We start from the raw sequence: 26,659 nt of genomic DNA on the forward strand, positions 1-26,659 counted from the left end.
CTGCAGCCTCCAACTGTGGTGTCACCAGCTCCCATCGCCCCCGCGGACACGCTGCCCTGACAAGGCTGGCAAGGCCGCCCCGCTCCAGGGACTGGCGCAGCCACCCCGCCGTCCTGAGCAAGGAGGCAGCAGCCAATTCTCCAGCCTCTGCAGGGATGGGAACAAGAGCGGGGGCCTGGCCCTGCACCCCAACCCAGAGGGAGGGCAGAGCCCTGGGGTTTAGGGGCTCTCCCCGCCCGCCTCCTGCTTAGCAAGGTACCAGCATCATTCCTGCACTCCCCAACACAAGCGCCGGATCCAGAGGCACGAGGCACCTACTAAAGTCTCTGGGCAGAAGCTCAGACTCACCTATGTGTCGGAAAGCGCCAGCTTCTTGGCCGGTGGTGGTGACATGGTGCTGCTGGGCTGCGGAGCAGCCCTGGCCGACAAGAAGGCTTTCAGCTTTGCCAGCACCAGGCTGGCAGAAGCCCTGCTGCGAGGGTCCCTTGCCGGTGTCCCGGTGTTCTCCCCGCTGCCCCACGGCTCCTGGCTGGGGATGGGCTCCGGCAGCCCAGGGGAGGCGGGCAGGGGCCCGGGCTCCCAGCAGCGCTTCCGGGGAACCTGCGCTTTGGCCCCACTGGTGTGACTGGGGCTGCAAAGTCCTGGAGCCGCTCTGGGCGCGGGTGGCGGCTGCAAGGAGCGCGGCTTCTTTGGCCTCGGGGCTGCGTCACCGGGAAACGCTGCAGCCGCGCGTTTGGCTTTCAGGGCCAGCTTGGGTGACGGTGACCCAGAAGGCAGCTTGACACGGCCAGGCAGGCTGGAGGCAGCTTTGGAAACGGGACCCTCTGAGCTCTTCCCGGGGCTGGGGATCCTGGGGAAGGCAGAGCAGGGCACATGTTAACTGCCAGTGTCAGAGCGACTGCAACACTCTCGTCATAGCTGCGCACGAGAACCAGGAGCCAGAAGCTCCGAGGAGGTGAGGAGCTCTTGATCTGCCGCAAAACCACAACAAACGGCTGCCGCCCTCCCCTGAGCCAGCACACGCACGTGGGCACTGGGGCTACTTGGGCCAAGCTCCTTCCCACATCCAGGCATGTGCCCCCAGCCCTGTCCCACACGCTGAGCAGGGGCAGAGGGACCGGGGACACAGGGCACGCTCACCTGAGGTAGAACAGCACATACGCCTGCTGTTTAAGGACCACCTTGATGTTACTGGGGCGGACCACGTTGTCATTCATTTGGTACCACTGCCCGTCGCTGGCCTGCGGAGGGAGAGAGAACGGGGTTGGGCTGTGTCCAGGGACACTCCTGGCCTGAGGAGCAGCAGGAACAGCGCCCGTCGGCAGAGCTCCGCTCCCCAAAACCCGCAGGTGACCCCGGGCAGGTGAGGGGTCTCTGCAAGAGGAGAACTCCACACTTCCTGTGACGGAGCACAGCCCGTACCCCACAGTGCTCCACACCACGCACCTCTGCTGAGCACCCTCCTGTCTGCGCATTACACGGACCCTTGAGCACCCGCCGACCCCCAGCACAGAGAGGTGCAAAGAGAGCGCCCTGGGCTCACCTTCACGTAGCAGTAGTAGTGTCCTGAGTGGCTGCTGTACCCCGAGTGCACCAGCACCGCGTAGAGCCCGTACATGACCGGATCCCCGCTGGTCTGGGACATGTACGGGCGGATGTTCAGGAGCTCAGGGTAGCCCACGTCCTGCAGAGAGAGGATGTCTCAGAAGCCTGCGCAGCAGATGGCAAGAGCAGCTCAGCTGTACTACGAGTCCCGTCTCGCGAGGGAGGGGGAACCCACTCTCCCCAGGCAGAGCCCACGGTGAGGAAGATGCCGGGATGAGCCAAACTCCCACCACAGCACAGCACAGCTGGGGAAGGGCTGCAGGACTGCGGTAGAGCTCGCACTGCGCACAGAACCACCTCCCACCCTGCTCGGGGCAGCAGGGCCTCGGGACAGGACACAGCCCCGCTCTGGATTGCTGAGCACTCACCTTTGTGATCTTGCCTCCGGTGAAGTCGGCAAAACGCTTCAAAGCAAGCGTGAGAACCCTGGGCGCTCGGTGGATGGTGAAGCGTTTGGTTGCCAACACTTTCTTCTTGCATCTGCACAGGGAGAGCTTGAGCTGTTCATGCTGTTCCACCACCCAGGTGCTTGCCAGCCCTGGCCAAGCCACAAACCCCACGGAAATGACCCTGCTGAGAGCGGGTTCTGCTCCAGGGCACCTGCTCACGGCCAGGTCTGCTGGCTCAGGTCCCCGTCTCAAGACGGGGGAGATGAGGAGTGACAGGCTTCATCGCAGGCTTCACAGCCACGCACCTCACAGTTTAGCGGTGGAGCAGGTAGAGAAGCCCTCCTGTACTGCAGCTGCCCTCCTGCTTCCCACCAGCACACCGGCGGCCCCTTCCCGCCCCAGCCCCGCACACTCACTTGTCACACAGGTAGGCGTTCTCTCCGCCCAGCAGGTCTGGCTTCACAAACAGCTCCAGTGCCTGCTCTACGTTTGCGGCTTGCTGCCAGGACAGAGGAGAGGTCAGGGCCAGGCAAGAGGAGGCAGCGCAACAACAGAAGCTGATTCCCTCTTGCCTGCACCGTGCCTGACACTGGCAGGTTAAACAGTCTCGAGCAGTAGCGGTGCAGCTGCAGGAACATCCCCTGCAGAGCAGAGCTCCTCCCCACCTGACCCTGCCCCGGTACCGTGATCTCCACCGGCAGGTCCAGACAGGGGTCAAAGGTGTCCGAGACTGCTTTGTACATCGAGCACTTCACTGCAAGAGAACGAGCAGTGAGCACCCCCTGGCACAACACGGCACCACCACCCCCAGCACAGCGCAGGCGGCTGCCGTGTTGCCCTTTTCCGCGTTTGGGCTCTGGGACGGCAGCACCAGCATTCGCAGTCTGTACGTGCTGGGACAACAAGTGTTGCGGGACAGCTGGCAACGTGGGTTCCTTTGCTGGTGGCAATGAGCTGGGGACCCACAGCCAGCAGCTTCGTGACCCACAGATACCAAAACATTGACCAGCTGCAGCTCTGCATAATTTGCACATGCTTAGTGACTTTCCCAAGTTACTGCAAGGCTCTCGGGGTAACAGCAGCCCTGAGAGTCACAGGCCCAGGCCCTGGCAGCCAGCACTCACCACGGGACCGCAGGGAACCGCCAAAGATCTGGTGGATCAGGGTGGTGGCTTGGGTCTGGCGATCCAACCTAGAGACGGCAGCTGGGATCACACAGCGCCCGCCCCAAGAGCCACCCCCACGGGCCAGCGCTGTGTCCTCAGGATCCAAACCCAGCCCAGTCACAGGATTTGGGGACAGAACCGCAGCTGTGCTGGGGTGGAGGTGTCAGGAGAAGGCAGACAGCAGCCCAGGGCTGTGTCACAGAGGGGCAGAGAGCTGGGCCATCCACCCCAGACCCTGGAGTCAGCACCTCCCTCCATGAGCCCAGCCCGGGGGACACGTTCACCCCACAGTCCCCTCCCGCGGGCACAGGGGACCAGCAGACAAGGGCAGCTGTCACCACCAGAGGCCCCACATACTCGGTGCAGTTGGGCAGGCAGGCCTTCTGCATGGCATCGATGGTGAAACGGAGGAACTCGTATGCGTCCTCTTGCCTGCCCAAGCGGATGTGCGGGGCGATCTCTGCAGGAGAGGGAGGGATCAGCCGCAGCACGCGCTGCAACAGAGGCAGGTCCTCCCGCCCTTCCTCGGGGCAGCGACTGCGGGGTTTGAGCTCCCTCGGCCCAAACCAGACGTCAGACTCATGTGGGCCATGGGGGAAGCCCCACAAGGCCCGTGAAGGCCCTGGCAGGCTCAGTGAGTCGTCTCGGAAGAACCTCTGCCAAGACCTGCCCTGATCTCAAAGGTTCTGCTCCTGCAATAGTCTCTGCCCTCCTGCACGGCTACAGGAGGGGACGCGAGGGCAGCCATCCTTACTCTTGAGGTCTCGGACAAAGGACACTGGCTTTATCACGCTGCCGCTGTTCGCGAACGCCTGCGTGACGTGGTTCTGCATGACGCATGTCATGCAGAAGCCGCTTTGGTGACCTGGAGTGGGAGAGGAGAAGACAGAACGTTGAGGACAAACCCAGGAGAGATGGAGGCAGTACAGGGGACAGGGAATCTCTGGTCCAGCACGGCTCATCCACGCTCAGTTTTCCTATGAGCTCTGTGCTGCAGCAGAGCTCTGGGGCATCCCGGGGTCACAGGGACCAGCACACACCACCCCGGCTGGAACAGCCCCAGTCACAGCACCAGTCGCTGCAACCCTCCAGATGAGACAGCATCCACGTGGAGGGGAAACAGGGCACAGGGACTCGCTGATGAGCCCACGGGTCAGCCCTGAGGGGTCGATCCCACCGGAGCCCTACGGACAGGGCTGTGAGCCCCACGTGCTCCCCTCGGTCACGGCTCGGAGCAGAGCCCACCAGATTCCCGTTCAAAGCCGCCTGTGAACACCACCTGCAGCCTGTACGCAGCCTTGTGCCCTGCGCTCACACGGTCCCCACAGGCTGCGGCTGTTTGGGACCCCTGCTCAGACCCTCATGGACCCATCTTAGTCCTGGCTGTGTCCAGCACAGACAGAGCCTCTCAGACGCAGGATGCAGAGCTCGGGAACACTGCTACGGCCAGGAAAAGTGGATGCTCCCATATGCAGGAATGTCCTCTCCATGGAGAAATGGGCAGGAGGGAGCAGAGAAGGCACATCCCGGCAGCTGCACAGCCCCGGCAGAGCCGTGCGCAGGGTGCTGAGCGCAGCCCCGGGACAGGCGGGTGCTCCCCTCCCCACTCACAGGTGCGGCTGTGCTCCCTGGACAGCAGGTAGTTGGCGAGCGGTGGCGTGTACGTGAGGCACTGCAGGGTGGCGTTGAGGAAACAGGTGTTTCCCAGGTTGAGCAGCCCGGCGCCGATGCGCTGGACACGCTGCCACTGCATGGCGAGGCGCCCTGCAGGGAACAGCCCCTTCTGGGGCGCAGGGACGCCGTCCCCGAGGCGCCCCGGGGTCCGGTCGCTGCCTGCGGGGAGAGAGAGGCGGGTGAGCCGCGGGCTGCGCAGCGCAGGGAGAGCCCCCCGGCCCTCTGCACCCACCCTGCTTGCCCGGCTGTCCCTCCTCAGCGCCGCGGGGGTGCTCGGCGGGCTCGGTGCGGGGGTTGAGCAGCAGGTACTTGGCCCGCAGCAGCTCCGGCTGGCCGGAGAAGCCGTGGCTGGCGGGCTGGAACTCGATCTTGTGCAGCAGCACCTTCGTGGCCGAGGTGCTCAGCAGCCGGCCCAGCGCCCCGGCCTTGCCCGCGTCCCGCCGCGCTTTCAGCAGCTCCCTCGGCTTCGCCGTGCCCGCCATGGCGTGTCGCCGCACGTGCCACCGCCTCGAGGTCGCGCCGGTCTCTCGGCCTCTCCCTCTCCACCACCACACACGCTTCCCGCGCCTCCTCCTCAAGTCCCGCCCTTCGCTGCGGTCGCTCGCGCTCGGCTCGGCCCACTGACTCCTCCCCTCGCCTTCGCCGTCCGCTCCGCTCCGCGTCCAGAACAGGACTGAGCTGCGCCTGCGCGTCCCGGCAACGGCAGGGGCGGAGCCTGCCGGGGGCCGGGCTTGTTGTGACATCATCGCGCTCCGGCCACGCCCCAGAATCATTAAATGGTCACACACTGTGGTTTCAGTGCAGGGGAACCTGGACACCGTGGTGGATTTGCCAACAAAAGCCTCTGCAAGTCTTACAAGGCCAAGGCGCAAGGTGTGCGCTGGGGGCGGAGCAAACCTGGTGTCCCGGGACAGGCTGGGATGTGACCGGCTGAGCAGTCCTGAGGAGAAGGGCGTGGGAGTTATGATGGGTTTATCTATATTTACTAGAAGTCTCTTAGCATTTTGTTATTTTACTAAACTGCGTTTCTCTCAGTCCAAATTTCTCCCTTCACTTTCGATTCTCTCCCCTATTGGGAGGGGAAGGGGTTGGGGGTGAGTGATCAGCTGCCGCGGTTGTGTTGCCAGCTCGGGTTAAACCACGACACGGGTGAAGGTCCAGAGGAACATCTGTCGTGGTGGGGTCAGGGGCACTTGAGCTTTGTGGAGCAGCTCAGTCAATTGGGCCTCTTCAGTCTGCTGAAGGGGACACAGGGCACTGGAAAAGCAGCGACTCCTGCTTGGGGAGATGATGGGGGAGGCAAACCCTTCTGCAGTGGCGGCTGGTGGGACAGAGGCAGCAGCCACCAACACCCTCCAGGGAGCTTTGAACGGAGCATTAGGAAAAACTGAGCAGGCGGGTGGTGCTGCCCTGCAGCAGGACACCCGGGGACTCTCGGTGATCCCCGCCTTTGGAGGTTTCAGCTCACGAAAATGTCACCCAGCCTCACCCTGGGGTGTCTGATACCCTACCAGAGACTGCCCCATCGGTCCCTTTCCCAAAACCCCTTCCGTGCTGTTGGAACGATAAAGGACTCAGCATTCCAATTTAATGTGAATCACGCAAAGCCATTTACTACAGAAACAAGCTTCCTTATATATGCAACTATTCTCCGATCGCACGTCCACGCTCCAAGCATGTATTCACTCATTGGATATCATCTATGTTCCCGAGCTGTCCACACGCTGGAGTCCCACTGATGACAGGTCCGTTGATTTACGTCACGTTGAGGCCTTGTTATTGTAGAAATGCCTCTCTCCCAGAGCAGGTCCTGTTTTCAGCTTTTCGGAGTGGCCTTGAGATTCCTTTGGGCCTGACTAATTCAACAATAAATCTCCATCTAACAGAAACCCCTCCACACACGGATGCTGAGGGAGCTGGCTGAGGTCATTGCTGGACCACTCTTCATCATCTTTGCCAAGTCTTGGGAAACGGGAGAGGTGCCTGAGGACTGGAGGAAAGCAAATGTCACTGTAGTCTTCAAAAAGGACAAGAAGGAGGACCTGGGTAACTATAGACCAGTCAGGCTCACCTCCATCCCTGGGAAACGGCTGGAATGACTTATGCTTGGTGCCATCTCAAGGCATATCAAGGATAAGAGGGTCATTAGGGGCAGTCAACATGACCTCCCAAGGGGAAGTCGTGCTTGACCAACCTCATTGACTTTTTTGAGGACATAACAAGATGGATGGATGATGGCAGAGCGGTGGACGTGATCTACCTTGACTTGAGTAAGGCATTTGACACAGTCTCCCACAGCATCCTCACAGCTAAACTGAGGGAGTGCGGTCTGGATGAGCGGGTAGTGAGGTGACTGCGAACTGGCTGAAGGGAAGAAGCCAGAGAGTCGTGGTCAATGGGGCAGAGTCCAGTTGGAGGACTGTATCTAGTGCAGTGCCTCAGGGGTCAGTACTGGGGCCTGTATTATTCAATACATTAATTAACGATTTAGACGAGGGAATAGAGCGACTTCCAGCAAGTTTGCTGATGACACCGAGCTGGGAGGAGTGGCTGACACGCCAGAGGCTGTGCTGCCATCCAGAGACCTGGACAGGCTGGAGAGTTGGGCGGGGAAAAATTAAATGAAATATAACAAGGGCAAGTGCAGAGTCTTGAATCTGGGCAGGAACAACCCCAGGTTCCAGTATAAGTTTATAAGTTGGTGTCACGGAGGCACCCCGGAGTTAGTTTGAGGGACAAGAGGGTGAAGAAGTGAGAAGTAGGGTTTTAGCCCTTCAAAGTGACTTGAATACAGGTTCAGATATCAGTTGAGTAAATTATTAAGGGCCAGCAACTAATACAACAGGAGGTCCACAGTGTGCATGCACGTGGCTTCACCCAAAACAATGCCGGAGCCACCCCTGAGTCCGGGAAGAGTCCACACTTGCCTGAACACGGCGTGGGATTATTTTTAAATACACGTGCAAATGTGCACGGAATATTACACGTGCTTATGTGGAAGCACGGGAGGACACATGCAAATGTGCACGGAAAGTATAAACACATGTGCAAAATGTGCACGGAAAGTAGATGCACTCACAATCCTGCGAGGGTTAATTTTACTCACACCCGTGGCGGCAAGGCAAGCGGAGTCTTTGTCCCGGGCAGGGGGCGCCGTGGCTCCTGGTGTCAGTGGCTCAGCTCGTGCTCCAAGAGACCCGCAACAATGGGCGGACTCTCGACGAGAGTCCCGTTTTTTTATTGGGTGATCAGATCTGACTGTGGGCATTCCAGAAGCTTCTCTGCACCACCACACTGCCTGTGGGGGTGCCCCTGAAGCCTCCAAACATCCCCCACACTGGCCACGGTCGTCCAGCGGCTCCCTGGCACCTCGTCACTCCCTTCTCCTAACAGCCCTGGCCAGGGGGCTCTGGGGCCAAACGAAAGAAACTGTAGCAAAGAGAGAGGGAGATGTGTCTACTCCTTCCATGATGAAGGAGGGAGGGGGAGATAAGGGGGTTTGCTTTCTGCCACAGTTGGGGAATGACCTATTAGAGAGCAGCATAGAAGAAAGGGACCTGGGGGTCCTGGGGACAGCAGGATGAGCACGAGCCAGCACTGGGCCCTTGTGGCCAGGAAGGTACCTGGGGTGGATGAGAAGGCGGGTGGTCAGTAGGTCAGAGAGGTTCTCCTGCCCCTCTGCTCTGCCCTGGGGAGACCACACCTGGAATACTGTGTCCAGTTGTGGCCCCTCAGTTCCAGCAGGACAGGGAACTGCTGGAGAGAGTCCAGCGCAGGGCAACAAAGATGCTGAAGGGAGTGGAGCATCTCCCGTGTGAGGAAAGGCTGAGGGAGCTGGGGCTCTGGAACTAGAGAAGAGGAGACTGAGCGGTGACCTTATTAATGTTTACAAATATATAAAGGGTGAGTGTCAGGAGATGGAGCCAGGCTCTTCTCGGTGAGAACCAACGGTAGGACAGGGGAAATGCCTTCAAACTGGAACACAAGAGATTCCACTTACATTTGAGAAGAAACTTCTTCATGGGAAGGGTGACAGAACACTGGACCAAGCTGCCCAGGGGGGTTGTGGAGTCTCCTTCTGTGCAGACATTCCAACCCGCCTGGACACCTTCCTGTGTAACCTCATCTGGGTGTTCCTGCTCCATGGGGGGATTGCACTGGATGAGCTTTCCAGGTCCCTTCCAACCCCTGACATTCTGGGATTCTGTGATGCCACAGGCTAACTACTCAAGAATTACACCTGCTTTGACAAGTAAGGACGTGAAAAAGCTTCAGTTTTTCTCCTGAAGAACAAGGAGTTCCCTTACGGCACGGTCCTCTTTCTCCTATTAGTGACAGTGGCACTAATTCCAAGCCACGCTTGAGAGCCGCTTTATTTTTCCTTGTGTCCAAAGCTCATCCCGCTCATCCCTGGGAAGGACTCCTGCCAGTCTCTGCAAAGCACATCTCTCCAACCTTGTGTCATCCACAGGTTTCTGTTCAGCCCAGGACACTTCTCCCCATCCCTTCAGCACACTGCCAGCTCTCAGGTTTTCAGCTGCATGGAGTCAGGCCGCTCCCTTCAAAGTCTTCCCTACAAAAGTCTTCTCTACTTGCTGATGCCAACTATATCGCCTCATATGATGTACGGCTCCACGCTCCTTCTGCAGAGCTCCATGGACGGGGCAGTCTTCCTCTTTCTTTCATGGTTATTCACCTTTGCTTGTTTTGTTTTGTTGTTGTCAGGTTTATTTGTTCTGTGGGGACCTCTGCAGCTCCTCCGGCCAGGGTCACCCCTACCCTCCCAGCTCTTCCCAGGGCCAGGAGGGAGGCAGGGGTGTCGGGATCAGCCCAAGGGTGCTGGCCACCAGTGTCCAACGTGCCCCTGAAGTCTCTGTCTGCTCTGCCCACACTGACCCTCACCTGCGCAGGGAGCAGAGCCCTCCCGGCCTGGGACAGGAGTTGGGATGTTTGCTCCTTCCTGCCAGCCTCCACAGACACCCCACTGTCCTCACTGTTCCTCGTAGATGACCCGGAGCTTCTCCTGGCACACGTCTGCCTGCTGGCGCCCGATGAGCCCCAGGCACACACAGCCTGTCACGCAGCCCGCTAGCCTGCCTGCCCAGAGACCCAGCTTCCTGCCACCAGCCCCATGGGCCTGGCCACGCTCCTTCCTGCCCCTGGGCAAGGCTGAGCCCAGGGCGGTGCCCCGAATGGGAAGCCCAAGAAGGCTGCGAGAGACCCAGCAAAGCTCCCACGGGGAGCCCGTGTGCGAGCCCAGGTTCAAAAGGGCAGCAGGAATCCCCGTGGGCCCCACATGGGGCAGGCAGGGCTCTGCAGCTTCCCGGCAGATTTGGCAGCAGCCGTGGCTGGAGCTAAGCTGCCGTGGGGCAGGGAGGGTCCCTCGGCAGGGCTGTGGCTCACCCAGGAACATGACGTCCTCCTCACGCAAGGGCTCCTGCGGGCTCTGCAGGTACGGCAGGCTCTGGCGCAGGTAGTCCTCCACTCTGCTGCTGTCCTCCCTGAGCTGGTGAGAGCACCAGGGGACAGGGCTGTCGCAAAGCCTCCCCCGACGCCCAGGACTGGCCTCGCCTGCCTTCCCCTGCCCAGACACCCATGGTGCCCAGCACGCAGCTGGCGCCGCGGTCTGGAGGGAGCCGGGGTCTGGGTGTCAGAGTCCATTAGCAGCCGTCCTAAATGCCACCGCGCCAGCTTTATTTACCCGGAGCCATCCTGCTCCTTCGTCGGCAGCTTGCTGGATCTGCACTCTTTTCAGAGTGACACGGTAAACAGCTCCTTCTTTTGCTTCTTCACCCCATCCTGAATTGTGCCCTGCCAGGAGAAGGGGCACTAACACCCAGCACTGACGGCCGCTGCATGAACATTTTGATCCACAAGGGTTAGTACCAGTTCTCTCAGGAGCTCTGCTGGTGCAGAGACTGTTGGAACTTGCAGCTGTGAACAGGAGGGAGCACATGAAAGCAAGAACATCGCTTTGAGCTACAAAACCAAGACTGAGCTGTGTTGCCACGGGTGAACTGATCTGATCTGCTGGGCTGTGCATTTAGGTTTTCTGTGTAATACTGAAGTGATCTAGAGTAGGCTGAGGCAGATACAGGCTTGAATAATCTGACTAAAATGTGTTGTCTTCTTTTTTCTTCTCTTCATTGGGTTAAAAGGGAAATAATTGCAGTCTTGCAAGAATTCAGCTTATCTGTGGGTCTCTTGTTTTTCTTTCATGCTGCATTCATTCTATCTGATTTCACTAAATCCTACAAGGGTTTTATGACCCTCTCACAGCCCTGCTACAGTGCCAAGTGGGCATCATTAAACCAGACTCCTCCTTCACAGCTTGCTTTTCAGCGCTGTTTGGATTTGCAGGGAGGAGCAAAGAACAAGAGAATAGTAGACAATGAGGTACCAATTAACTTTTGAAATACGTATACTGGTCCCCCTGCAACCGCATAATGTTTGTCATCATACACAGCGCTTGAACAATTAAAATATCAGGGCTTTTAAGTACCACAGCGTTAAGCACAGCAATAGCTAAATTAGAGAGGATTTCTTTCGAGGACACTGCAACAAAATCCTGGTTTGGGGAGGCTGGGGTTTGGGTTCTTTATGAGCTGTTTGTTTTTACCTCCTCCGTCTCTAAAATATCCCCTAGTCACACAGAATGGTCCGTACGCCAGTGACTTGCCTCTTGAATGCTCTGTGGAGTCTCCACGTCTTCCTTGGTTGGTTCCTCAGACTCTCCTGAAGGCTGTGCAGGGACTCCACATCTTCCTCGCGTGTCTTCCTCCTGGGTGTCCTCCTCCTTTGTCTCCTCCAACATCTCCAAAGACACAGGTTCCGAAAAGAGAAATTCTGAGCCTGTTTGAAAACAACAGAAAGGCAGTTTTGAAATGCCGATAGCACAACATTTACTTTTCATGTCCTTTCTCTTTCTCTCTCCCTTGTGAAACACAACAATTGAAAAAGATCAGCACACAGACAAGGAAGATGCTCAGTCACGTTCATTAGGTGCAGCGCCAGCCCCTCTCAGCCCAGGGCACGGTTACCTGCAGCCAAGGCCCCTTCCAGCTCCCCTCGGTCGCTGCTTTCTCTATCACAGTCGGTGCCGCTGTTCAGTGGCCTGAGCCGGTAACCCAGACAGCGCATCTTCTTCTGCCTCGCCTGCCCTGCGTGTGTCAGTGCGGTGCTAAGGCTTCCTCCACCAGGACACTTCCAGATTGAGAAAATGGGTACTGAACATGTTTCTGGAAGCCACCTGTTTTTCTACGGGAGGCAAAAATGCTTTTCCCAGCAGAAGTCAGCTCCAGCCCTTCTCCCTTTTTGCTGTTATGACTCTTGTCTTCCAGCCTGTGCAAACTCCGAGCTTTCCAAAGCCCAGACTCCTACCCTCCAGCTCAGTCAGAACGCAGCATTAACACTTGCTTTTGCATTCAGTTATTTCATGTTCACTCTTAAGATCCCTCAGAATCTTCTCTCTCTCTGACTCTCCTTATTTCCATCTTTTAGAATCTTCTCACCTCTGCTGAGGCTGCTTCTCGCAGATCAACACCTGCCAGAAGCTCCCAGTGCTAAAGATCACTGCGAGGCTTTTTCTTTCCTATGCTACCATTGTTACTGTCGGTAACAATTCCAATCTGACCCACCCAGCTTTGAGATGCACCTTCGTTTTGATGCCAAAAATGCATCTGCAGTTCACAACAGTGACACAAGGATCCTGTGGGACACAGGAAACATTTCCATTACTAACAAAAAGAGTGTCAATGATTTACAGCCTGCAAGTGATGCGTATCACTTGTGATCTATAAATCCTTGCTCTCACTGGGATTCACCTTAATACTTGGCCCTCCCTCCTTCCCATTGTTCGCTCTACCCACGCTCTTTTGTTTTGTTTTCATTACATCCTTTGAGACAGACTTCTACCCGTTTGCAAAAATACCAGGACAAGAAAATATAAACCCTGGCTGTGACCTTGAGGCACTATTACAATGCAAAGATAGACTGTGCGATAGAATCATTTTGGTTGAAAAACACCTCTAAGATCATGGAGTCCAACCGTTCCCCACCCCCGGCACTGACCCGTGTCCTGAGACCCTCATCTCAGGTCTGTCCAACCCTCCAGGGATGGTGACTCCAGCACTGCCCTGGGCAGCCTGTTCCAATGCCCCACAGCCCTTTGGGGGAGAAATTGTTCCCCACATCCAACCTCAACCTCCCCTGGCGCAACTTGAGGCCGTTTCCTCTGCTCCTGGCGCTTGTTCCTGGGGAGCAGAGCCCGACCCCCCTGGCTCCAAGCTCCTTTCAGGCAGTTCAGAGATCAGAAGGTCTCCCCTCAGCTCCTGTTCTCCAGATGAACCTCCAGGTCCCTCAGCCGCTCCTCATCAGACATGTGCTCCAGCTTGGTGAGGCCAAGTCCCAGGTGGCCGGTGAGGGAACAGGTGGGATTGGGGAGGGGTGAGGGGCAAATTCATCCATACAATGTCCAGCCTCACAGGGCTGCTCTCCTGCCCATCCAGATGTCTCCAGGAGACCCCCTGGATCAATACCCATTGTAGAATGCTGCTATCACTTCTTGTATACGATGAAAAATGATAGAAAACAACTCGGAAAGAAAAACCCCTCTTTTATGAGATCATGTTTGAAATCTTCACCATGAGGTATCTGACGGAAAGCTCTCCCAGGAGTTGTCCGAGTGCTGAGGACTGTCTCTCAGCCGTTCCTCCCAGCAGAGCTGTTCCAGCCTCGGATCCTCCCTGTGGCTCCTCTGGCCGCTCCCGCTGTCCCGCCAGCCCAGCCGGTTCCCGAGGGAACGCTCCAGTTTCTTGCCCGGTGTCCCGGTGGCAGCGCCCCGGCCCCACAGGGACCCAGCGCGGGGCTGGGGCGGGCACAGGAACCGGCAGCAGCAGGTGAGGACGTGCACGGTGGTCCCCTCTGCTCTCCTTCCCTGGGGGGCCGCCCTGCAGTTATTGACATAAAGAACAACTTGGTGGTCTAAATAAAAGAGGCTGCTGTGAGCTAAGAGGAGAAAACAAAAAGGGGAGCCCAGAGAAAGGGGAGGGGAAAAGACACAGACAGGGAGAGGGAAGTGGGGGAGTAGAAGAATCAGAAGGGTTTTCCCTTAGAAGCAGAAAGGAAAAAAGGAAGGAAACTTTAAGAACAGAACCCCCAGATCCGTCCCCAGCCCCAGCTGCACAGCGGCGCCCAGAGAGCCGGTGCAGCCGCTGCCTGGGGAGGAGGCGACTCTGCAGCCTCCAGCTGTGGTGTCTCCAGCTCCCATCGCCCCCGGGGACACGCTGCCCTGACAAGGCTGGCAAGGCTGCCCTGCTCCAATGACTGGCGCAGCCACCCCGCCGTCCTGAGCAAGGAGGCAGCAGCCAATTCTCCAGCCTCTGCAGGGATGGGAACAAGAGCGGGGGCCTGGCTCCGCACCCCAGCCCAGAGGGAGGGCAGAGCCCTGGGGTTTAGGCGCTCTCCCCGCCCGCCTCCTGCTTAGCAAGGTACCAGCATCATTCCTGCACTCCCCAACACAAGCCCCGGCTCCGGAGGCACGAGGCACCTACTAAAGTCTCTGGGCAGAAGCTCAGACTCACCTATGTGTCGGAAAGCGCCAGCTTCTTGGCCGGTGGTGGTGACATGGTGCTGCTGGGCTGCGGAGCAGCCCTGGCCGACAAGAAGGCTTTCAGATTTGCCAGCACCAGGCTCGGAGAAGCCCTGCTGCGAGGGTCCCTTGCCGGTGTCCCGGTGTTCTCCCCGCTGCTCCACGGCTCCTGGCCAGGGATGGGCTCCGGCAGCCCAGGGGAGGCGGGCAGGGGCCCGGGCTCCCAGCAGCGCTTCCGGGGAACCTGCGCTTTGGCCCCACTGGTGTGACTGGGGCCACAAAGTCCTGGAGCCGCTCTGGGCGCGGGTGGCGGCTGCGAGGAGCGCGGCTTCTTGGGCCTCTGGGCTGCGTCACCGGGAAACGCTGCAGCCGCGCGTTTGGCTTTCAGGGCCAGCTTGGGTGACGGTGACCCAGAAGGCAGCTTGACACGGCCAGGCAGGCTGGAGGCAGCTTTGGAAACGGGACCCTCTGAGCTCTTCCCCGGGCTGGGGATCCTGGGGAAGGCAGAGCAGGGCGCGTGTTAACTGCCAGTGTCGGAGCGACTGCAACACTCTCGTCATAGCTGCGCACGAGAACCAGGAGCCAGAAGCTCCGAGGAGGTGAGGAGCTCTTGAGCTGCCGCAAAACCACAACAAACGGCTGCCGCCCTCCCCTGAGCCAGCACACGCACGTGGGCACTGGGGCTACTTGGGCCAAGCTCCTTCCCACATCCAGGCATGTGCCCCCAGCCCTGTCCCACACTCTGAGCAGGGACAGAGGGGCCGGGGACACAGGGCACGCTCACCTGAGGTAGAACAGCACATACGCCTGCTGGTTAAGGACCACCTTGATGTTACTGGGGCGGACCACGTTGTCATTCATTTGGTACCACTGCCCGTCGCTGGCCTGCGGAGGGAGAGAGAACGGGGTTGGGCTGTGTCCAGGGACGCTCCTGGCCTGAGAAGCAGCAGGAACAGCGCCCGTCGGCAGAGCTCCGCTCCCCAAAACCCGCAGGTGACCCCGGGCAGGTGAGGGGTCTCTGCAAGAGCAGAACTCCACGCTTCCTGTGATGGAGCACAGCCCGTACCCCACAGTGCTCCACACCACGCACCTCTGCTGAGCATCCTCCTGCCGACCCCCAGCACAGAGAGGTGCCAAGAGAGCGCCCTGGGCTCACCTTCACGTAGCAGTAGTAGTGTCCTGCGTGGCTGCTGTACCCCGAGTGCACCAGCACCGCGTAGAGCCCGTACATGACCGGATCCCCGCTGGTCTGGGACATGTACGGGCGGATGTTCAGGAGCTCAGGGTAGCCCACGTCCTGCAGAGAGAGGATGTCTCAGAAGCCTGCACAGCAGATGGCAAGAGCAGCTCAGCTGTCCTACGAGTCCCGTCTCGCGAGGGAGGGGGAACCCGCTGTCCACAGGCAGAGCCCACGGTGAGGAAGATGCCGGGATGAGCCAAACTCCCACCACAGCACAGCACAGCTGGGGAAGGGCTGCAGGACTGCGGTAGAGCTCGCACCGCGCACAGAACCACCTCCCACCCTGCTCGGGGCAGCAGGGCCTCGGGACAGGACACAGCCCCGCTCTGGATTGCTGAGCACTCACCTTTGTGATCTTGCCTCCGGTGAAGTCGGCAAAACGCTTCAGAGCAAGCGTGAGAACCCTGGGCGCTCGGTGGATGGTGAAGCGTTTGGTTGCCGACACTTTCTTCTTGCATCTGCACAGGGAGAGCTTGAGCTGTTCACGCTGTTCCACCACCCAGGTGCTTGCCAGCCCTGGCCAAGCCACAAACCCCACGGAAATGACCCTGCTGAGAGCGGGTTCTGCTCCAGGGCACCTGCTCACGGCCAGGTCTGCTGGCTCAGGTCCCCGTCTCAAGACGAGGGAGATGAGGAGTGACAGGCTTCATCGCAGGCTTCACAGCCACGCACCTCACGGTTTAGCGGTGGAGCAGGTAGAGAAGCCCTCCTGTACTGCAGCTGCCCTCCTGCTTCCCACCAGCACACCCGCGGCCCCTTCCCGCCCCAGCCCCGCACACTCACTTGTCACACAGGTAGGCGTTCTCTCCGCCCAGCAGGTCTGGCTTCACAAACAGCTCCAGTGCCTGCTCTACGTTTGCGGCTTGCTGCCAGGACAGAGGAGAGGTCAGGGCCAGGCAGAGGAGGCAGCGCAACAACAGAAGCTGATTCCCTCTTGCCTGCACCGTGCCTGACACTGGCAGGTTAAACAGCCTCGAGCAGTAGCGGTGCAGCTGCAGGAACATCCCCTGCAGAGCAGAGCTCCTCCCCACCTGACCCTGCCCCGGTACCGTGATCTCCACCGGCAGGTCCAGACAGGGGTCAAAGGTGTCCGAGACTGCTTTGCACATCGAGCACTTCACTGCAAGAGAACGAGCAGTGAGCACCCCCTGGCACAACGCGGCACCACCACCCCCAGCACAGCGCAGGCGGCTGCCGTGTTGCCCTTTTCCGCGTTTGGGCTCTGGGACGGCAGCACCAGCATTCGCAGCCTGTACGTGCTGGGACAACAAGTGTTGCGGGACAGCTGGCAACGTGGGTTCCTTTGCTGGTGGCAATGAGCTGGGGACCCACAGCCAGCAGCTTCGTGGCCCACAGATACCAAAACACTGACCAGCTGCAGCTCTGCATAATTTGCACATGCTTAGTGACTTTCCCAAGTTATTGCAAGGCTCTCGGGGAAACAGCAGCCCTGAGAGTCACAGGCCCAGGCCCTGGCAGCCAGCACTCACCACGGGACCGCAGGGAACCGCCAAAGATCTGGTGGATCAGGGTGGTGGCTTGGGTCTGGCGATCCAACCTAGAGACGGCAGCTGGGATCACACAGCGCCCGTCCCAAGAGCCACCCCCACGGGCCAGCGCTGTGTCCTCAGGATCCAAACCCAGCCCAGTCACAGGATTTGGGGACAGAACCGCAGCTGTGCTGGGGTGGAGGTGTCAGGAGAAGGCAGACAGCAGCCCAGGGCTGTGTCACAGAGGGGCAGAGAGCTGGGCCATCCACCCCAGACCCTGGAGTCAGCACCTCCCTCCATGAGCCCAGCCCGGGGGACACGTTCACCCCACAGTCCCCTCCCACGGGCACAGGGGACCAGCAGACAAGGGCAGTTGTCACCACCAGAGGCCCCACATACTCGGTGCAGTCGGGCAGGCAGGCCTTCTGCATGGCATCGATGGTGAAACGGAGGAACTCGTGTGCGTCCTCTTGCCTGCCCAAGCGGATGTGCGGGGCGATCTCTGCAGGAGAGGGAGGGATCAGCCGCAGCACGCGCTGCAACAGAGGCAGGTCCTCCCGCCCTCCCTCAGGACAGCGACTGCGGGGTTTGAGCTCCCTCGGCCCAAACCAGACGTCAGACTCATGTGGGCCGTGGGGGAAGCCCCACAAGGCCCGTGAAGGCCCTGGCAGGCTCAGTGAGTCGTCTCGGAAGAACTTCTGCCAAGACCTGCCCTGATCTCAAAGGTTCTGCTCCTGCAATAGTCTCTGCCCTCCTGCACGGCTACAGGAGGGGACGCGAGGGCAGCCATCCTTACTCTTGAGGTCTCGGACAAGGGACACTGGCTTTATCACGCTGCCGCTGTTCGCGAACGCCTGCGTGACGTGGTTCTGCATGACGCACATCATGCAGAAGCCGCTTTGGTGACCTGGAGTGGGAGAGGAGAAGACAGAACGTTGAGGACAAACTCATCTTAGTCCTGGCTGTGTCCAGCACAGACAGAGCCTCTCAGACGCAGGATGCAGAGCTCGGGAACACTGCTACGGCCAGGAAAAGTGGATGCTCCCGTATGCAGGAATGTCCTCTCCACGGAGAAACGGGCAGGAGGGAGCAGAGAAGGCACATCCCGGCAGCCGCACAGCCCCGGCAGAGCCGTGCGCAGGGTGCTGAGCGCAGCCCCGGGACAGGCGGGCGCTCCCCTCCCCACTCACAGGTGCGGCTGTGCTCCCTGGACAGCAGGTAGTTGGCGAGCGGTGGCGTGTACGTGAGGCACTGCAGGGTGGCGTTGAGGAAACAGGTGTTTCCCAGGTTGAGCAGCCCGGCGCCGATGCGCTGGACACGCTGCCACTGCATGGCGAGGCGCCCTGCAGGGAACAGCCCCTTCTGGGGCGCAGGGACGCCGTCCCCGAGGCGCCCCGGGGTCCGGTCGCTGCCTGCGGGGAGAGAGAGGCGGGTGAGCCGCGGGCTGCGCAGCGCAGGGAGAGCCCCCCGGCCCTCTGCACCCACCCTGCTTGCCCGGCTGTCCCTCCTCAGCGCCGCGGGGGTGCTCGGCGGGCTCGGTGCGGGGGTTGAGCAGCAGGTACTTGGCCCGCAGCAGCTCCGGCTGGCCGGAGAAGCCGTGGCTGGCGGGCTGGAACTCGATCTTGTGCAGCAGCACCTTCGTGGCCGAGGTGCTCAGCAGCCGGCCCAGCGCCCCGGCCTTGCCCGCGTCCCGCCGCGCTTTCAGCAGCTCCCTCGGCTTCGCCGTGCCCGCCATGGCGTGTCGCCGCACGTGCCACCGCCTCGAGGTCGCGCCGGTCTCTCGGCCTCTCCCTCTCCACCACCACACACGCTTCCCGCGCCTCCTCCTCAAGTCCCGCCCTTCGCTGCGGTCGCTCGCGCTCGGCTCGGCCCACTGACTCCTCCCCTCGCCTTCGCCGTCCGCTCCGCTCCGCGTCCAGAACAGGACTGAGCTGCGCCTGCGCGTCCCGGCAACGCCAGGGGCGGAGCCTGCCGGGGGCGGGGCTTGTTTGTGACACCATCGCGCTCCGGCCACGCCCCAGAATCATTAAATGGTCACACACTGTGGTTTCAGTGCAGGGGAACCTGGACACCGTGGTGGATTTGGCCGACAAAAGCCTCTGCAAGTCTTACAAGGCCAGGGTGCAACGTGTGCGCTGGGGGCGGAGCAAACCTGGTGTCCCGGGACAGGCTGGGATGTGACCGGCTGAGCAGTCCTGAGGAGAAGGGCGTGGGAGTTATGATGGGTTTATCTATATTTACTAGAAGTCTCTTAGCATTTTGTCATTTTATTAAACTGCGTTTCTCTCAGTCCAAATTTCTCCCTTCACTTTCGATTCTCTCCCCTATTGGGAGGGGAAGGGGTTGGGGGTGAGTGATCAGCTGCCGCGGTTGTGTTGCCAGCTCGGGTTAAACCACGACACGGGTGAAGGTCCAGAGGAACATCTGTCATGGTGGGGTCATGGGCACTTGAGCTTTGTGGAGCAGCTCAGTCAATTGGGCCTCTTCAGTCTGCTGAAGGGGACACAGGGCACTGGAAAAGCAGCGACTCCTGCTTGGGGAGATGATGGGGGAGGCAAACCCTTCTGCAGTGGCGGCTGGTGGGACAGAGGCAGCAGCCACCAACACCCTCCAGGGAGCTTTGAACGGAGCATTAGGAAAAACTGAGCAGGCGGGTGGTGCTGCCCTGCAGCAGGACACCCGGGGACTCTCGGTGATCCCCGCCTTTGGAGGTTTTCAGCTCACCAAAATGTCACCCAGCCTCACCCTGGGGTGGCTGATACCCTAAAAGAGAAACAACCACCATATTCTACCCCTCAGCCACCTACCAAAACCAGGGAGAAAATACATTGATCAGGCATCATAAAAAGGCAATTCTGTCTAAGAGGTGTAATCTTTAAATATCATTTAAATATAACTTAAACAAAGGAATAGCCCTGAGAGCAAAACCAGGAGACCTGCGTGGTCAAACAGGAGATGCTGGGTAAGCTCAAGTGGAAGAGGAGGTTTTATAGATCATGGAAGGAGGGGCTGGCCACTTGGGGAGAATGTAAGGCTGTTGTCAGAGAGTGTAGGGAGGCAACTAGGAAAGCTAAGGCCTCCCTAGAATTAAACCTGGCGAGAGGGGTCAAGAACAACAGGAAAACCTTTTTCAAATATGTGGCAGATAAAACTAACAGCAGAGGCAATGTAGGCCCACTGATGAATGAGACGGGTGCCCTGGTGACAGAAGATACAGAGAAGGCAGAGTTACTGAATGCTTCTTTGTCTCTGTCTGCTCTGCCGGAGGCTGTCCTGGGGAGCCCCGTACTGCTGAGGCCCCAGAGGAAGGCAGGACAATGGAGGAGTTTGCCTGGGTTGATGAGGACTGGGTTAGGGAGCAGTTAGGCAATCTGGAGATCCATAAATCCATGGGTCCGGATGGGATGCGCCCGCAGGTGCTGAGGGAGCTGGCTGAGGTCATTGCTGGACTGCTCTCCATCATCTTTGTCAAGTCTTGAGAAACAGGAAAGGTGCCTCAGGACTGGAGGAAAGCAAATGTCACTGTAGTCTTCAAAAAGGGCAAGAAGGAGGACCCGGGCAACTGTAGGCCGGTCAGCCTCACCTCCATCCCCTGGAAACTGCTGGAACGACTCATGCTTGGTACCATCTCAAGTCATATCAGGGATAAGAGGGTCATTAGGGGCAGTCAACATGGCTTTACCAAAGGTAAGTCATGCTTGACCAACCTCATTGACTTTTATGAGGACATAACAAGATGGATGGATGATGGCAGAGTGGTGGATGTGGTCTACCGTGATTTAAATAAAGCATTTCACACAGCATCCTCACAGCTAAACTGAGGGAGTGCGGTCTAGATGACCAGGTAGTGAGGTGACTGTGAACTGGCTGAAGGGAAGAAGCAAGAGAATCGTGGTCAACGGGGCGGAGTCCAGTTGAGGCCTGTATCTAGTGCAGTGCCTCAGGGGTCAGTGCTGGGGCCTGTATTATTTAATATATTCATCAACAATTTGGACGAGGGAATAGAGTGACTGTCAGCAAGTTTGCTGATGACACCGAGCTGGGAGCAGTGGCTGACACGCCAGAGGCTGTGCTGCCATCCAGAGACCTGGACAGGCTGGAGAGTTGGGCGGGGAAAAATTTAATAAATATAACAAGGGCAAGTGTAGAGTCTTGGGAGGTTGTGGAGTCTCCTTCTCTGCAGACATTCCAACCCGCCTGGACACCTTCCTGTGTAACCTCATCTGGGTGTTCCTGCTCCATGGGGGGATTGCACTGGATGAGCTTTCCAGGTCCCTTCCAACCCCGACATTCTGGGATTCTGTGGTGCCAGAGGCTAACTACTGAAAAATTACACCTTCTTTGACAAGGAAGGACGTGAAAAAGCTTCAGTTTTTCTCCTGAAGAACAAGGAGTTCCCTTACGGCACGGTCCTCTTTCTGCTACTAGTGACAGTGGCACTAATTCCAAACCACGCTTGAGAGCCAATTTATTTTTCCGTGTGTCCAAAGCTCATCCCGCTCATCCCTGGGAAGGACTCCTGCCAGTCTCTGCAAAGCACATCTCTCCAACCTTGTGTCATCCACAGGTTTCTGTTCAGCCCAGGACACTTCTCCCCATCCCTTCAGCACACTGCCAGCTCTCAGGTTTTCAGCTGCATGGAGTCAGGCCGCTCCCTTCAAAGTCTTCCCTACAAAAGTCTTCTCTACGTGCTGATGCCAACTATATCGCCTCATACGATGTACGGCTCCACGCTCCTTCTGCAGAGCTCCATGGACGGGGCAGTCTTCCTCTTTCTTTCATGGTTATTCACCTTCGCTTGTTTTGTTTTGTTGTTGTTGGGTTTATTTGTTTGCCTGCTTGTTTCATTATTGTTGTTATTGTTGTTATTACTATTATTATGATATGCATGTCAAATATTTTCTGAAGCAACACAACACAGTTATCCCCCACAGCTTCACCAATTCCATATTTCCCCCTATCTCAAGGACGCCATGTGGAAACTGATGACTGGATGTTTTTCTGAAGCAATAACTGCCCCTTATCTGCTGCATGGCAGTCTTAATTTAACTCACTGCAGGCTCGACATGTCTTCTTTATTTTGTTGTGATGCTGGGATTTTAAAATTGTGTGAATGTTTTCATCCTTTACTGATTCACTGTCTGTTTTTCTTTTCATACCTAATTGCTGGGTAAACGAGGAGCCCTGCTCTCTGGGTCTTTACCTGAAATAAAGGACTTTCAGAGACTATTTTTTTCCCTGAGATCCTTTCTCAAAGGCCTTTTTGGAGCTGCAGGGACAGTTCCTGTGTGTGGGTAGAGGGGAAAACAGTCCCGGAATGGCAGCAGTGCCAGGGAGCACCAGCGCCTGAGGAAGGAGATGGACAGAGAGCAAACCTGACCCAGCAACTGTGGCGCAGTGCTGGAAATGGCGACGGGAGAGACCAATGTCCTGGGCACCTTCCCATCCTGTCCCTGCACCGAGGGCACAGAGCGGCCTCCTCTCTCCTGCCCCTGCGTGTCCTGGCTCTGCAGCTCACCCCGCTGAGTGAGTCCTCCCCCTGCATGGCCACACAGCTCAGCCAGCACCGGGGTGTCCTCTGCCAGCACTTTCCAGCTCAGCCCAGCCCCTGCCCAGCTCTCCCCACAGCCCCGGCTTTCTCTCCAGCCCAGCCCAGCAGAGCAGCCCAGGCTGGGCTGGCCCACGGCCGTGCCCGGCACAGGGGCTGCAGAGCTCTGGGCACTCAGCCCACAGCCCCAGCCCCTCTGAAGGGCTCAGCAGCTGCTGGGGGCACAGACGGGTCTCAGCCCCACCCACAGCCCCAGGGCTGGAGCTGGACATGGCACGAGGGCATGGAGACCAGTGCAAACCCAGGACTGCTGGTGTCAGCTCCAGTAGACCCCCAGCACAGACGGCCTGTGCCCCTCAGTGCCAGCCCCTCTCCCCAGGCCAGAACAGGAGTGCTGCTCCAGCAGCAGAGCAGCCGGCCCCAAATGAGCGTCTTCAAAAAGGGGTTTCTCTTCCTCCTGGATTCCCCCCTGTAGGCACAGAAATGCTCCCCTGCTCTTCTCCAGGGACATCCCTTTCTCCAGGTGTCCAGGCTGCTCTGGCTGGCTCTGGTTTCCTCTCCGTGCTCCCCGCATGGCCCTGATCTGGCGATGCTGCTCTGCAGAGCCAGGGGCTGTGTTGCCCTGGGGCCGTGGGGTGTCTTTGCACTGGCCACGCTGTTCGGGGTGGGAAGCAGACCCAGCTGGATGAGCATCGCCACTGCTGAGCCCTTTCCATCTTCCCAGCTGGCTCAGTAGCCAAGGGCAGGACCGTGGGGTGTCTCTAATGGCACAAAGGGCAGGACAGGGCTGCACTAGATCCAGCCAGGGCCTTCACCAGAGGGTGTCCTGAAACACTCTCCAGTCTTATGTTACTTTGCCTGCTGGCTCCTCACAGCCTCTCCTCTCATTAGCCCATGATCTCCTGATTTCACCTTTTTGTCTGGGAGGCTCCTTCTTGGATGGTCACTTATTTTAGGAGGTGCCAGTCACTGCCTGTTGGGACTCATATGCTGTTCCTGGAAATCTCCTGACATCACTTGGCAGCTTGTGGTTCTTCTCCAGGATAGCATTTGCCATAGGACCCAAGGCAGGTGCTATCTGCATGGACATTTGTCACCACAAAGAGAAGTTTTTTTCCCATCCTTTGGTTCCTCACACATCATCCTGGCACTCTGAGCTTGTTGCTGTGACTCCATTAGGCATCCCAAGGTAGCAAAAGTCCCTTTGAGGGAGCAGTTTGTCGGGCATATTCCTGACACCAGCTTTGGAAGGGTACCCCGCCCTGAGGAGCCCCTGTGCTCTTGGTGGTGCCAGCAGTGAGGCCAGATCTCACACAGTGGTTCCCATGGCCTGCTCCTGTCCACAGCCACAGGGATGCCACTGTAGATACACCAGGACTGTCACAAGGTACACAAGACCTTAGCGGCAGCACAAATGCAAGAGCACAAGAGGACAGTGGAAGTGAGGAGAGGCCAGCATTGAAGAGGCCACATCCTCCATGTCCGTGGCTCCAGGGAAGCAGCAGCTGTGATGACAATCAGGCGGCAGAGGGGCAGCGCCTGCTGAGTCAGCAGGATGCAGCCTCTGGGTCCCATGGGCAGCTCCTCCACGTGTCAGCTGGGATTTTGGGTCCTTAACCCTTTCTGTATCCCCAGCTCCAGAGAAGATTGGAAGAGATGGGAGCTCAGACAAATTGTTTTCTTCAGGGTTCTTTATTTATGCAAGAAGACTGGTTCTGTATGTACATGTGCTGGTTTCATCTGGGATAGAGTTCAATTTCTTCATGCTTGTATGACGCTATGTATTGCCCTTGGGATGAGAACAGTGTTAGTAACACACGCATGTTTTAGTCACTGTTGAGCAGAGCTTACCCAGCGCCAAGGCCGTTTCTTTTTCTCACACACCACAGCAGCAAGTGGGCTGGGGGTCCACAAGGAGCTGGGAGGGGACACAGCTGGGACAGCTGACCAAAGGGACCTTCCACACCATATGATGTCATGTTCAGCAGTAAAAGTCGGGAGCAGAAGAAGGGAGGGCAGGACACTTGGAGTGATGGTGCTTATCTTCCCAAGTAACTGCTAGGTGTGCTGGAGCCCAGCTTAGCTAGAGGTGGCTGGGCACCCACCTGCTGACAGGGAGGAGCAAATGCAGTTCTTGTTTTGCTTTGTTTATGCACACAACTTTAGATTTATCTATCAAATTGCCTTCGTCTCAACTCCTGAGTTGTCTCACTTTTAGAGTTCCAATTCTCTCCCCCATCCTACTTTGGAGGAGTGAGCTGTGTGACGCTGAGCCGCCTACTGGGGTTTCACCAGTGTCAAGAGGTGGGATGAGTAATACTATTTCATGGCACTTCTTGTTATCATAGGTATAAAGGCAAATATATAAAATAAAGAAAAAACCAAAAATAGTCCTGATTTTTCCTGAGATACCCTGGAAGTCTTCTAAGTTGTATGGGTACCTTAATGATGCTGAAATAGTATGTGTTCAAATCCTTTCCTCAGGGAATCCTTGATCTCTCTGTTCCTCATGCTGTAGATGAGGGGGTTCACTGCTGGAGGTACCACCAGGTACAGAAATGACACCACCAGGTCCAGGGACTGAGAGGACATGGAAGGGGGACTCAGGTAGGCAAAAAAAGGGGTGCTAACAAACAGGGAGACCACGGCCAGGTGAGGGAGGCACGTGGAAAAGGCTTTGTGCCGTCCCTGCTCAGAGGGGATCCTCAGCACGGCCCTGAAGATCTGCACATAGGACACCACAATGAACACAAAACACCCAAACTGTAAACAGGCACTGACCAAGGGAAGCCAGACTTCCCTGAGGTAGGAGTTTAAGCAGGAGAGCTTGAGGATCTGGGGGATTTCACAGAACAGCTGTTCCAGGTCATTGCCCGTGCACAGTGGCAGTGAAAATGTATTGGCCGTGTGCAGCAGAGCAACGAGAAACCCACTGGCCCAGGCAGCTGCTGCCATGTGCACACAAGCTCTGCTACCCAGGAGGGTCCCGTAGTGCAGGGGTTTGCAGATGGCAACATAGCGGTCGTAGGACATGATGGCGAGGAGAAAATACTCTGTTACGATCAAGAATGAAGCAGAAATAACTTTGCATAGCAACGCAAGTAGGAGGTGGCCCTGGTGTCCGTGAGGGAATTGGCCATTGCATTGGGAACACTGATGGAGATGAAGCCAACATCTAGGAGGGAGAGGTTGAGGAGGAAGAAGTACATGGGGGTGTGGAGGTGCTGGTCACAGGCTATGGTGGTGATGATGAAGCCGTTGCCCGGGAGGGCAGCCAGGTAGATGCCCAGGAAGAGCCAGAAGTGCAAGAGCTGCAGCTCCCGTGTGTCTGTGAATGCCAGGAGGAGGAACTGGGTGATGAAGCTGTGTTGGACATCCGACCCTTTGTTTATGAGGCACTGCCATGGGAGGGAAGCACACTTATGAGTTAGGACTGCTCCAGGCAAAGCTTTTCCCATTCTCTAGCCTCTCCAATCCCCTGCCCTGCTCCCCACACACACTGCCTGTCTCTTTTCTTTCAGTACCTTCATGTATCCCCAAGGCTGGAGCTCTGCGATGTGGGAAAGGCAGGACGTGTGGCTCCAGCTAAAGGGCCTTGGACAGGTTATACAGAAGTATGTGGACCAACGGGTCACTGGGGCTTTGTTGCCAGGACACCCTGGGTCCAGCTGTGTTGTCCCGCGGGCAGCGGCAGAGGCCAGGAGTGACACTGCTTGGAACGCTCAGGGTGGTCCCCATGGGAAGGACACCATGGGACTGGGCTTTGTCTTCCAGCTTTAGTGAAAAAAAGATATTCAAATATGGCCATTTTTGAGAGAGAATTTATTCTCTTTGGCTCCCACAGATCCAGCAGCTCAGCAACCACCATCTCTGTTTTGGTCTTGGGAACTCTATCAGTAGGTTGTAGAGTGTCTGAAATGCCAAGTGCTTGACGCAGGTATCAGGGTCTTCCATCAAG

The 26,659-nt window shown here is 57.8% G+C and overlaps 2 protein-coding genes across 2 annotated transcripts; both read right to left on the reverse strand.

Annotated features, from left to right (window-relative positions):
* Positions 1–348: 348 nt before the first annotated feature.
* On the reverse strand, positions 349–5,577 carry LOC135579960 (ubiquitin carboxyl-terminal hydrolase 36-like). The gene is made up of 11 exons (XM_065070014.1): positions 5,063–5,577; positions 4,772–4,989; positions 3,915–4,025; positions 3,518–3,620; positions 3,119–3,186; positions 2,678–2,748; positions 2,411–2,493; positions 1,974–2,085; positions 1,544–1,684; positions 1,141–1,241; positions 349–850 (listed from the first exon to the last, which is right to left on the reverse strand). Exons 1-11 carry the CDS (start codon positions 5,575–5,577, stop codon positions 349–351), a joined length of 2,025 nt encoding a protein of 674 aa, XP_064926086.1.
* An 8,838-nt stretch (positions 5,578–14,415) lies between these two features.
* On the reverse strand, positions 14,416–18,888 carry LOC135579961 (ubiquitin carboxyl-terminal hydrolase 36-like). Its single transcript, XM_065070015.1, has 11 exons — positions 18,639–18,888; positions 18,344–18,565; positions 17,950–18,060; positions 17,553–17,655; positions 17,154–17,221; positions 16,713–16,783; positions 16,447–16,529; positions 16,010–16,121; positions 15,580–15,720; positions 15,208–15,308; positions 14,416–14,917 (listed from the first exon to the last, which is right to left on the reverse strand). Exons 1-11 carry the CDS (start codon positions 18,886–18,888, stop codon positions 14,416–14,418), a joined length of 1,764 nt encoding a protein of 587 aa, XP_064926087.1.
* Between the last annotated feature and the right edge of the window lie 7,771 nt (positions 18,889–26,659).

Source organism: Columba livia, chromosome 7 (assembly GCF_036013475.1).
Source record: "Columba livia isolate bColLiv1 breed racing homer chromosome 7, bColLiv1.pat.W.v2, whole genome shotgun sequence".
NCBI lineage: Eukaryota > Metazoa > Chordata > Aves > Columbiformes > Columbidae > Columba > Columba livia.